General features: G+C 41.8%; 1 protein-coding gene across 4 annotated transcripts in view; it reads right to left on the bottom strand.

Moving 5' to 3' along the window:
* FIG4 (FIG4 phosphoinositide 5-phosphatase) overlaps positions 1–13,997 on the bottom strand; it is a 432,686-nt gene that overhangs the window by 284,697 nt on the left and 133,992 nt on the right. For all 4 annotated transcript variants that reach the window (XM_040350224.1, XM_040350227.1, XM_040350225.1 and 1 more), the window contains one exon: positions 12,352–12,503. In XM_040350224.1, the coding sequence (XP_040206158.1) occupies positions 12,352–12,503 (152 nt within the window). The remainder of the gene's footprint in view (positions 1–12,351; positions 12,504–13,997) is intronic.

Below are 13,997 nucleotides of genomic sequence, written 5' to 3'. Positions count from 1 at the left end.
ACTTTTTGGATACTCCAACCTGAGGATTGATTTTTGGGATGATTAAGCTTGGACACAGATTTCAGTTATATCCTCAATCTCTAGTGGCGATAAAAGAGGTGATGAGAGAGATAGAGAGGTGTCTCCATCTAGAGCATAAACCATCTTGCAGGATAGTTTTTTGAATTGGTTTGCTCTGAGGCCCTTACCTATGGCTTCGGTGGGGGGGGGGGGGGGGGGGGGGGGGGGGGGGGAACGAAAACACATTATGAACACTTTATGGTGCCGACAATGTAGGAACTACAGATATCCAAGAAAATATGGTCAGACTGCAGATTTTTGTCAAAATTGCACAGCAAACATTTTATACACAGACCTCCAAATGTCACAAGCTTGGAGCTCAAACATTTGAGTTGCGTTAGGAACTACATTTTTTAGAAGAGCCTTGATGCAGTAATGTGGGTTCACATTTACAGTGCCTTGAAAAAGTATTCATACCCCTTATAAAATTAAAAATTTTGTCATGTTACAACCAAAAGCGTGAATGTATTTTATTGGGATTTCATGTGACGGACCAACACCAAGTGGCACATAATTGTGAAGTAAAGATAAAATGATAAATGGCTTTCATTTTTTTTTAAAAAAGTATCTGAAAAGTGGTGTGCATTTGTATTCAGCCCCGAGTCAATACTTTGTAGAACCACCTTTCCCTGCAATCACAGCGGCAAGTCCTTTTGGGTACGTGTCTACAAGCTTTGCACATCTAAAGTGACATTTTGCCCATTATTGCTTGAAAAATAGCTTGAGTTCTGTCAGATTGGATGGAGAGTCTGTGAACAGCAATTTTCAAGTCTTTCCACATATTCTCAATTGGATTTAGGTCTGGACTTTGACAGGGCCATTCTAACAAATGAATATGCTTTGATCTAAACCATTCCATTGAAGCTCTGGCTGTATGTTTGGGGTCGTTGTCCTGCTGACCAAATCTTTTGCAGACTAACAGGTTTTGTTCTAAAATTTATCAGTATTTTGCTCCATCCATCTGACCAGCTTCCCCATCCCGGCTAAAGAAGAGCATCTCCACAACATGATGCTGCCACCACCACGTTTCACAGTGGGAAGGGTGTGTTCAGGATGATGTGCAGCGATTGTTTTCTGCCACAAAAAGCTTTTTTTTTGTTTGTTTTGTTTTTTGTTGTGTCCCCCACATGGCTTCTCACAAACAGCAAACAGAACTTATTACAGCTTTATTTCAACAATAGCCATCTTCTTGCCACTCTTCGATAAAATGTCAAATTTGTGGAGTTCACACCTAATAGTTGTCCTGTGGACATATTCTCCCCACCTGTGCTGTGGATCTTTTAAAAAAAAAATATTTTATATTTTAGAGTTACCGTGGGCCTTTTGGCTGCTTAGTTGGATGGCCATATCTTGGTAGGTTCGTAGTTGTGCCATACCCTTTCCATTTTCAGAAAAATTGAACAGCACTCTGCAAGATGTTTAAAGCAGGGTTAGGTTTTAAAAAATATCCCAAGCTTTGAACTTCTCCAGACCGGTAGGTGATAAAGTTTTTGGTGTTCCTTGGCCTTCATGATACAGTTTGTTCACTATGGTTCTCCAACAAACCTCTGAGGCCTTCAACAGAAAAGCTTTATTTATACTGAGATTGAATTACACACAGGTGGACTCTATTTACTAAATTAGGTGACTGCGGAAGGCAATTAGTTTCACTAGATTTTAGTTAGGGGTATCGGAGTAAAGGGGGCCTGAATACAAATGCATGCTACACTTTTCACATATTTAAAAAAAAAAAAAAAAAAAAAGTTAATCGTTTTCCTTTCACAATTATGTGCCACTTTGTATTGGTCTATCACAAAATCTGAATAAAAAAATTTACAATTTTGGTTGTAACATGACAAAATGTGGAGAATTTCAAGGTGTGAATACTTTTTCAAAGCACTATATATGCAAAAAAAGCAGTTTACCACAATGTTTAATTAGGTAATTTGGGATGACTAGACGGATCATAATGCTGGGGAATGTTTGTAATAGACTTTGTTGAGCGAATGCCTCTGTATGGAAGACATTTTTTTTTAAACCAAACATCAAGAAGCCTATACATTGCTACCAGTAATCTTGAATCAATTCACTTTGGCTCTTTGAATGAACACTCCAACTCTAGTTTATACCTCTAATAAAAAAATTCAGTTTCTGTATAAAGCATCCACAGATAATAGAAAGTGGTCAGTGTAACTCACAAGGCTTGACTGTCTAATATACTGTATATGTACACTTGGCTTATTTGCAAAGTATTTTGCTTCATCTCTAGGGATGAAGGTTAACGTTGCTTATTTGTTTTACATGATATAAATTCCTAAATAACCAATACCTTTAAAGGGGTTGTAAAGGTAAATGTTTTTTCACCTTAATGCCCCCCCCCCGAGCCCCCGTTTTACTTACCTCACCCCTCGAAAGTCCTGCGTGCGTTCCCGTCATCCTGTTTGGTTCCAAGCCTGGCCGTTGATTGGCCAAGTTGGACGTATTGATAGCAGCGCAGCCATTGGCTGGCGCTGCTGTCAATCACAACCAATGACGCGGCGCGCCGGGGCCGAGTGATTCAGTTGGCGGCTATGGCCGCCGCTGTATCACAGGAGCGCACTCGCAAGAGTTTTCCCCCATGCGAGGGAGCTTGCATGAAGGTAGAAAGCTCTTGCGAGGAGGAGTCGATACAGCCGTGGCACAGGGATCATTAAAGCTCAAGGCAAAGCCTAAGAAAAAGGTCCCCAACAAGCCCTCGGTGATGAGGAAAGGAGCTCGATCGATCGCACCTAAAAAGTCTCGGGTGATCCACCAGCAAAAGCTCAAGAAGCGATTGATTTCAAAACGGTCGTGACGCTGCTGGCTTTTTACCTGTGATCCCTGGGGAACCTAAAGGCCGTGGCTGGGCTATAGCCAACTGCTCTGGTTACTTGCCATCTGGTAAGAGGCTCATTTTCTCGGTGGAGGGACTTCACGATATGTATGCATGTCACCGGGTGATTGAAAGATCCATCTTTTCAGCACTAAGCAACACCTTAAGGAACCAATGTGTTTGAATGTTTTGAAAATTACATCAGTAGCCTCTGCATATGAGCATAAGGACTTTTTTGGACTTCCTGCTAATCTGCTTTTTTTAAGTAGGGGGTTTATTAATTTTTATTTGGCGCAGTTTTTTGTTTTTTATGCTAAAGGAGTAGTTGGAGTCATGATATATGAGACTAGAGATCACTACCACTACAGCAAGGTAAACACTCACTACTTGCGGTTGTAAAGCTTGCGGGCCACAAGATGAGAAAAAAAAAGTACTGCAGGTTGTGGACCAAGGTATAGAGGTTATTTTTCTGGTGTCAAATGGATTAAATAATGAACTAAAGGCATTTAACTGCATATACACTGTATGGCCAGAATGAACACGCATGAACACTTTTTGGAATGATGTATTGGTCTGTGTGCATATACAGAAAATACTGACATGGAAGCATGCCAACTTTTAGAATATAGAAGGTAGAGATATTTGGTCTCCCCCAATGGAATTCTTCCATTTCTTTCTTAAGAATGTAAATGCTTGACTGTTGAATTATACGACTTTGGTTCTTTTCTTTTATTCTGGAGTACATCAAAAGTTAACCTATTAACAGTCCTGATCAAAAGTTTAAGACCACTTGAAAAACAGCAAAAAATCATATTTTACACTGTTGGATCTTAAGGTTCCAAGTAGAGCTTCAACATGCAACAAGAAGAAATGAGAGTGAGACAACATTTGAGCATTCAATTTAATGAAAACGAATAGATTGAAACGGGCCGTTTTTCAGCTGATCAAAAGTTTAGGACCACATGCCTTTAAAAGGCCAAATCTGTGCAAAAATTTGGATTTATTGTCATTTTCTGTCAGGTAGTCACACATTATGATAGCAAAGACAAAAAAACTCCCTTTTTGAACGTGGTCGGGTTGCTGAACTGCATAAGCAGGGTCTCTCCAAGACACTGGACGATCCTCGACCCAAATTAAGGTCCTTACTGGTGCTGACTGCAGCCCCATAACCATCAGATGGCATCTGAGACTGACGGGGCTTCAAAAACAAAAAACGTCTTCAAAAACCTTGTCTCCTTGAACGTCACAGAACTGCTAGTTTGGACTTTGCAAGAGAGCACAAAACATGGGACATTCAAAGGTGGAAGAAAGTTTTATTCTCGGATGAGAATTTTTTTACCTTGATGGTCCTGATGGTTTCCAACGTTACTGGCATGACAAGCAGATCCCACCTGAGATGTTTTCTACTCGCCAGAGTGGAGGGGGCGCCATAATGGTCTGGTGTGCTTTTTCCAGTGGAATAATGGAGCTTCAGGTAGTGCAGGGGCATCAAACGGCCGCTGGCCATGTCCAGATGTTGCAGAGAGCATTCCTCATGACTGAGGGCCCTTGTCTGTGTGGCAACGACTGGGTTTTTCAACAGGACAACGCTACAGTACACAATGCCCGCAGGACAAGGGACTTCTAGGAGAACATCACTCTTTTGGCCCATTCTGCGTGTTCCCCTGATCTAAAACCTTGGGGGATGGATGGCAAGGGAAGTTTACAAAAATGGACAACAGTTCCAGACAGTAGATGGCCTTCGTGCGGCTGTCTTCACCACTTGGAGAAATGTTCCCACTCACCTCATGGAAACGCGAGGCATCAAGCATGCCAAAACAAATTTTTGAAGTGATCAACAATAACGGCGGAGCTACTCATTACTGAGTTCATGTTTGGAAGTTGGATTTCTGTTTTGGGGGGGGGGGGGGGTTCTTTTTTTTTTGAGGTGTGGGCCTAATCTTTTGATCAGCTGAAAAACAGCCGGTTTCAGTTTATTCATTGTTTACATTAAATTGAATGCTCAAAAAAAAAAATTGTCTCACTTATTTCTTCTTGTTGCATGTTGAAGCTCTACTTGAAACCTTGTTAAAGCGGTCCTCCACCCTAAAGTGGAGTCCCGCTGATCGGAACCCTCCCCCCCTCCGGTGTCACATTTGACACCTTTCAGGGGGGAGGGGGGTGCAGACACCTGTCTAAAGACAGGTATTTGCACCCACTTCCGGCCACACGATACGGGCGAAAGACGGGCATTCCGTCACATCCCGTCTGTCGCCCGTTGTGTGCTGGGAACACTCGGCTCCCAGCACACAGCGTGTGAGCCAATCGGCGGGCGCAGCGCGACTCGCGCATGCGCCGTAGGGAACCGGGCAGTGAAGCCGCAGCGCTTCACTTCCTGGTTCCCTCAGCGTGGATGGCGGGGGGAGCAGCAGAGTGACGAGCGATCGCTCGTGCTCTGCTGCGATCGGCGCTGGACTCCAGGACAGGTAAGTGTCCTAATATTAAAAGTCAGCAGCTGCAGTATTTGTAGCTGCTGACTTTTAATATTTTGTTCCCATGGCACATCCGCTTTAAGATCCAACAATGTAAAATATGATTTTTTGCCATTTTTCAAGTGGTCTTAAACTTTTGATCAGGACTGTATATTGTATTACAACCGCTTATTAAGTAAAGAGGGCAGGTCCTTTCCTACTTGCTTTCCTCCCTGTTAGCCATGGATTAATGCCTTGGAGGAAAGAAAATAAAAAAAACAATTTTTTTTAAAACCAAGTATGCTTGTTTTTGCAATATTTTTTGTTCCAACCCATAGCAATAGAAAGCTTAACGAAAGTTTGATTATTATGTCTTGTCTACTGTGAAGTCTTATACTGGAGTGTAATGCTGGATTACCTCAACATAAAAACACGGTCTAATTTTTTTTAATCTCATCTTCTGAAATCAGTCTAAATCCATAGAAGTTGTGATACATGGCCATCAAAACATTTTTGTTTATATATGAAATACAGAGCTGGAGCTGTAAATGAGTTTGTTTCTCTGACAATAGTAAAACATTGAGAATATTTCTATATGATTTTTGCTAGTTATTTGACTTTATGAATATTCAAATGGTAATGATTATGGTTTTAGGATTACATAACTCCATGGTCATATTTGTAACCATTTGTGTGAAAAGGAAGATGCTTTGGCATTCAAAACAACTTGCACCTCTTTCTGTTGCATTTGATTTAAAGGTGCTCAGTATTTACAGCCACTGGAAAATGTCATAGTGCCTCATTAAATTCTTAGCAATTTCCAGCAATGCCTGATCTTTAAAAAAAATGCGCAGGGAAAAAAAAATTAATTATCACATTATGTAATATTGTTAAGGCATTGAAGTTGCTAGGAGAGGGAAAGGCGGTATATTGTGGTGTTGAAAAAAAAAGGGCACAGTGATTAAGGTAAACTTTTGCCACTTCCAAGTAATATGGAAAAACAACCACATACAACTGCCAGTATGATAACCTGGGGAACTGGGATCATTTCAAACAGTGCATAACACATCTCATCCCTTGCCTCATGCATATAGGAGCCTTATTGTAAACTTCTCACACGATGGTATCGGGTCCCTATCCAGTTAGCCCAAAATTTTCCAAACATTCTGAACCAGGGGTCTCAAACTGGCTGCCCTCCAGCTGCTGCATAAGTCCCATCATGTCTCTGCCTGTGGGAGACATGGTTGTAACCGTCAGCCTTGCAATGCCTCATGGGACTTGTAGTTCTGCAACTGGAGGGCTGCCAGTTTAACACCCCTGTTCCAAGAACATGCTGGAGGGCTTGTATTCAGCTTGGCAGGTTTCCCTGTATAGGTGGGGACGCCCCAAAATATATCATACTGAAAGTCTATATGCCGGCTTATCAGAGACATTACAGAAAATGTTGCTTCATCAGTGATATCCAAACTACAGCTCTCCAGCTATTTGGGAAATACACGTCCCATGAGGCATTGTAAAACAGACATTCACAGGCATGACAGATTTATCATGACTTGAGAAGGCGCAGGAATGCAAAACATGTCAGTGACCGGACCATGCAACCCGCTAGCTCTTTAGGTGCCCTTCCTACCAGTGGCTTCCACTCTTTGGCGCAATGAGTGACGTCATCGTTGGTCGCTGTACACAGATGGCGCCTCCACGAGGAGACAAGCTACAGCTCCCTCTGGATGCCGTCTCTCTCCAGTGCCGTGGATGGCAACCAACATCAGCCCCCAGCCTGCCAATTTGCTCATCTGCCTAGCCCAGTTGCTATACACCATCACTGGAGCCTGACTGCACAATCACATCTCGGACTCTTCCGAGTGCAAGCAAGTAAGCTCAGCTACTGGCGATTGTATACATCCGACACTACTGTTGTGCCAAGCTTATTTTGGGCCAATAATTTTTTTATTGCAGATATAGCATAGAACATAAAATAATGTCGGAGGCACTTGGGCTGCCCACACAAGGGATAGGAGTGGCACAAAAAAATGTGAAACATGTCGGATGGCTAGCTTCTTCTCACAGTCTCCAGGTGTGTATGCGATTTGAGATTCAGGCACTGGGCAGACAGTCGCTTGTTGACAATAGACATGCAGTTCCTACCCCTGCACAGCCAGGGGTCCAGATCGCAAAGTACTGAGATACTTACTGGCCTACTAGCCAAGAAAACTTAACTACCAAATACCTTAAGAGTAGATTGAATATTGTTCTGCCAAGGTTCATTTGGTTAATGCCAGGTTTTTTTTCCCTGTTACTGGACTTTGAGGTCCGACGCTGAGAATGATTCTGTAAAGAATCAGTTCTGTTTCTTATTGTAAAAACCAAATACTATACTTTGAAAGGGAAAACAAGAAAAAAAAACACATGGAACATTGAACATAAACAGAGAGAAGCCTCCCAATCGAACGATCACAGAAAACCTGAATGCAGCCATAGTATATTTGGGGTTAATCGCATTGAATGCAAGAGTAAACAGAACAAATATGTAATTCAATGCCGAGTTATTACATATTTGTTCTGTTTGCATTCTATGGGATTAACTTCAAATATACGGTACTATAACTGCATTCGATAACTAAAGTGGGCTAAAAGCCCCAGAAAGAGGGAAAATGTTAAGAAAATTCAGAAGAGGAAAGTAGAAATGGAGTAAAGGGGAAATAGGAGGAGAAGGGGGACCCAAGATACCAGTCAGCACTGCCCCACACTAGTCAGAGGGAGTTCAGGGAAGGCATACATCAACCATGGCTCCCAGACATTTGAGAATGCTACACATGCCAAGCTCCCTAGAAATGTTTTCATTTACCATAATGACCGTCAAATGGTTTTTCACATCCTGAAAAGGGGCCATGGGTTTCCTCCATGCCCGAGCAATAATTTTTTTAGCTGCTATAAACAGATAGATTGCCAATTTGTTGACCAGCAAGTAAACACGCTATAAGGCAAACAGTGCAAATTTAGCATAAATTTCAATTATTTAAATGGAACAGAGTACAACAAGCCAAACACTCTGGAAGAGAATCCCACCAATAGCAGGCAGGTCCACCACGTGTGTGTATATTATCCCCACGATGACCCACATCCCCAGAAACAGCAATCACTAGAGGCTGGGTTGGCATGGGCAATATAATCTGGAACCCAAATACCACCGCAACAGCACTTTGCATGCCGCTTCCAAGATGGTGGTATTGAGGGAGCATTTAGCTACAGAAGATTAGGCCTTGCTCCAATATGCCAGGTTGCTCCCAGTACTCAGATCTCATTCACACTGGGACACAAGGAAAGTGGAGGAACCTACAGTATATTATGAAAGATTAGCTGAACTGCATTTATTCTCTTGAGAAAAGGCAATTAAGAGGATGAAGGATGTCTATGTATAAAATACACAAGTGGTCCATAGAGTGAACTTGAAGAGTTATTAACATTCAGGTCAAAGACAAGGGGGCACTCTTTATGTCTAGAAGAAAGGAGATTTAACCTCCACATATGGAATGGCTTCTTCAAAGTAAGATATCAGCATCTAAGGTGACCAGACACATAGCTACACAGGAACTGAGACTAAACAAAGTATTTATTTATTAAAGTGATATTCATTTACAGTGGACACACCCATAAACATACACAGCAATCAGTGAAAGCATAAACCACTCCAGCAAACAAAAAGAACTACTAATGAACCCAACTGCTATCCATATACAATATGCAAGGTAGGGGACACGACTGAGTAAAAAAAAGGTATGGAACAAGGCAGAAGGGTGCAGGATGGATCAGGACAAGGGAAGGTTATCAGGCAAAATCTGGCAGCAAGGAGGCAGTCAGACAGGATAGCGACACCCTTGGGGAAGGGAGGAGCAGCCTTAAATATTTACCTGGCAGCTGGAGCCAGGTGTGGCTGACCAGAACCTGCTGGCTTCTGGAAGACACCTGCTGGTGAACACTGGAACTGAAGCTATCTGCAAAGTGAACCCCAGTGCCACCAGCAGGTGAACTCAACCCTGACAAGAGCTCTGAAAATATGGAATAGACTCCCTCAAAAATTTGTTGTGGCAAGGTCAGTAAATTGTTCTAGGAAAGAGCTAGATGCATTTCTGAATACACGGTATATAACTGATTATGTAACACCTGGGATAGCTGATCCAGGGGATATCCAATTGCCTCCTGGGGGAATCAGGAATTCATCTCTCCCCCCGCCCCCCATAGCATGCATGAAGGTAAAACACCTTGTGCCTTTACAACCACTTTAAATCTCACTCCATTAGAAACAAAAGTAACCTTTCTCAATTCTGGCATAAAATCACCAAGATCAAAGATATGAATGCAAAGAGATAGGCCAATATGATGAGGGCTAATATATCTGGGTCAATATGATGAGGGCTAATATATCTGGGTAACAGTTACATTTTACCTCTTCAGATACTAGGGCAACATTTAGGGCCAGTTCACATTGGATGCAGTTCCAGGTGCTTTTTTTCTGCACTAAAAAAAAAAAGCATGCAGGGTTTCCCCTGTATTCCAATGGCTCTAGTTCACACCAATGCAGTTTGTTTCTACATTTTCTGAACTGCATTGAAGCATTTTTAAGGCCAGTTCACACCACAAAAACACTCTGGACACATTCCAGATCAATTTTTGCTTACAGTTAGCGCCACACGCAGTTCAAGTGCATGGATACAATTTGCTAGGTTCCAGTACAGTGTTATGCAAAACTAGAAAATGACTAATGGTGTGAACTTGCACTTATACTGAAAAATATTACAGTTATAGAAAATATTCTGTTGGGACACTGCATTTCCTGTGTTTTTTTCCACAGATTTGTACGGTCCTTTATCACCTCTCAGAATTCCCCACCCTTGTTGTGTTTGGTTACCACACAATTAAATACATTTTTGTTCAAGAACCTTTAATTCAAAGATTGCAAAATGTCATCTATTGTAATTTGTCATGTCCACTGCTGTACTACCTACTTGTCAAATAAAGATTATGAATTATTCATGACTGGTGCTTATTGGATTGTTTGTTGACTATTTATATTTCAATATTTTGGTGAACTAGTGTTGTACAACTGCCTTCCATTATATAGTTCTCATAAGTTAACATACCTTGGCAGAAGTTATGATTTCTCTGCCATTTTTCTGAGAATATGAACAACAAACATTTTTCCCTCATGGTTAGGGTTTGGCTGAAGCCATTTATTATGAATCAGCTGTGCTTACTCTTTTTAAATCAGGGGTGTCAAACTGGCAGCCCTCCAGCTGTTGCAAAACTACAAGTCCCATGAGGCATTGCAAGGCTAACAGTTACAAGCATGACTCTCACAGGCAGAGGCATGATGGGACTTGTAGTTTCGGAACAGCTGGAGGGCCGTTAGTTTGACACCCCTGCTTTAAATCATAATGACCATGATCAAAAGTTTACATACCCTGGTGATTTTGGCCTGATAACATGCACACAAGTTGACACAAAGGGGTTTGAATGGCTATAAAAAGGTAACCATCCTCACCTTTGATTTGTTTGCTTGTAATTAGTGTGTGTATAAAAGGTCAATGAGTCTCTGGACTCCTGACAGACCCTTGCATCTTTCATCCAGTGCTGCACTGACGTTTCTGGATTCTGAATCATGGGGAAAGCAAAATAATTGTCAAAGGATCTGCGGGAAAGGTTAGTAGAACTGTATAAAACAGGAATGGGGTATAAAGAGATGTCCAAGGAATTGAGAATGCCAATCAGCAGTGTTCATACTCGAATCCAAAAGTGGGAAATTAGGGGTTCTGCTGAAACCAATTTACCGTCAGGTAGACTAACAAATTTCAGCCACAACTGCCAGGAAAATGTTTTGGGATGCAAAGAAAAACCCACAAATAACCTTAGGTGAAATACAGGACTCTGAAAACATGTGGCGTGGCTATTTCAAGATGCACAATAAGGAGGCACTCTAAGAAAGATGGGCTGCATGATCAATTCGTCAGAAGAAAGCCATTACTAGGCAAATGCCACAAAGTATCCCACTTACAATACGCCAAACCGCACAAAGACGAGCCTCAAACCTTCTGGTACAAAGTCATTTGGATTGATGAGACCAAAATTTAGCTATTTGGCTACAACCAAAAACGCTACATTTGGAGAGGAGTCAACAAGGCATATGAAGAAAGGTATGGAGGTGGATCACCGATATTTTGGGATGTGTGAGCTACAAAAGGCACAGGAATTTTGGGCAAAATTGTTGGCAAGATGAATGCAGTTATGTTATCAAAAAATACTGGAGGAACAATTGCATTCATCAGCCAATAGGCTGCACATGGGACGTACTGGAACATTCCAACATGAAAATGATCATGAAACACAAAATGCCAAGTCGATCTGTCATTGGCTACAACAGAATAAAGTGAGGTTCTGGAGTGGCCATCTCAGTCTCCTGACCTCAAAATCATTGAGCCCCTCTGGGGAGATCTCAAACGTGCAGTTCATGCAAGACACGCAAGAATTTACCACAAAAGACTTCAAGCTGTCATTGATGTTAAAGGGGGCAATACACTGCATTAAGTACTGGGTTATGGAAGATTTTGATCAGGGTCATTTGGGTAGTTTGTCGTCATTATGATTTAAAAGGAGTAAACAGTTGATTTGATAATGGCTTAAGCCAAACACTAACCATGAGTGAAAGAAAAGTTTTCAGTGATTCGGTTTATATTACCTTTACAACAAACATAGCAGGGCATTTCATATTTTTACTAATTTTAGTAAAACTCAATAAGATGAGCAACACCCTATAAAATTATAGGACCTATTTTGTGTACAAATTCATTGACATTTGTAAGAATAAAATGAGGCATAACATTTCTCATAAATGGGTATATGTAGTCTGATATAAAAACTTCTCAAATAAAATCATTTTTAGTGGGAATATCAAGTTTTAATTTGGATTTTGTGCACATAAATTAAACAGTCAGGAAAATAAGTAGATATACAACTCACTGCTTCCACCTTGGCTACTCATTGCTTCATCCTCAAATATATCAAAACCTTCCTGACGAGTCCGATTTGTCATCTCAAACTTCATCATCTCAGTGGGCATCCGTAAGATTGTAAGATTGTACTGGAGCGAGTGACTCAAATCATAACTGTAGCTGAAATTGGAAACAAGCAGTTAATACATACAATCACTGCCCATTTTGTAAGAAAAAAAATAAAGAATTTCAAAAAAGTTTTTCTTCTTCCATTATGCTTTTTCATATGGAAAGTTTATGAACACCAAGAAAAACAATGCAAAAAAAAGAAATTTGATTCAGTCCAGACCAGTGTTTCTCAACCTTTTTCCAGTCGGGGCACCCTTAAAAAGTATTTTCAGTCTTGAGGCACCCCAGTCCAAGGCTTGGTTCACATTACGGTGTGTCGCAGAACACGCGCAAAATCGCGCTCATTCCTGACACAGACAAATGCTCTGCTCTTTAGGGGTACCATTAATTCTTAATGGTACACCCACACATTGGAAAATGTGGGGTGCTTTTGCTGCAGTCCAATAAAAAAAAAAAAAAAGAAGGTTGGGGACTTGTTTCCCTGCATTTTTGTGGGTACAGAAGCCCATGGTCTGCACAGATGTGAACCAAGGGCTTGTTAACATGTCAAAGGGGCGGTAAAACCACATGGTTGAGCCATTTTTACCACCCCCAACTTCTCTACCTTTAGCTGCAGTGGCAGCAGCTGGGGTGTTCACATGCTGTGGCTGCAACTGGAGGTATACTGAGGGTGAATGGGGGTGCACTGCAACTACCCCGCAACTGTGTGCATTGCACGGTTGCGGTGTAGTGATGCTGCATTTACGGGCTTAAAACAGGTAGTAAAGAGGCAACATAATGCCTCTTTACAGCCTGTCAAATGCCTCTGAAAAGCGATCTGTGCATGGATTGCTTTTCAGAGAAGCAGCAGTCCTTGCTATCAAACAAGCCCTACAAAATCCATTGTCATGGTACAGGAATGGGGGGGGGGGGGGTCAGGATTAAAAGTAACATACATACAGACACAGGCTTACACATACATACACATACATACATACCAGGGTTGCCAACTTTCAGTAAATTTACGAACAGTTTGTAAAATCCGGACATTCATGGACAAATGCAAATAAATTTACTGAAAGTTGGCAACCCTGATACATACATACACACATACAGACAGAGTCACATGTGCGCGCACACATACAGACAGTCACATGTGCACACACATACAGACAGAGTCACATGTGCACACACACATACAGACAGAGTCACAAGTGCACACACACATACAGACAGACAGTCACAAGTGCGCACACACACACAGACAGACAGTCACATGTGCACACACACACATACAGTCACATGTGCACACACACACACACACACACACACACACATACAGACAGTCACATGTGCACACACACATACAGAGTCACATGCGTGCGCACACACAGACACATGCGCGCACAGACAGACACATGCGCGCACACACACACACACACTCACATGCGCGCACACACAGTCACACAGGCAGGCACATGTGCAGACAGACAGAGTCACATGTGCACACATACACAAACACACACATACAGACAGTCACATGTGCACACACACACATACAGACAG

This window comes from Rana temporaria, chromosome 4, assembly GCF_905171775.1.
Source record: "Rana temporaria chromosome 4, aRanTem1.1, whole genome shotgun sequence".
Classification (NCBI taxonomy): Eukaryota; Metazoa; Chordata; class Amphibia; order Anura; family Ranidae; genus Rana; species Rana temporaria.
This window is presented reverse-complemented; position numbering and strand designations above follow the sequence as displayed.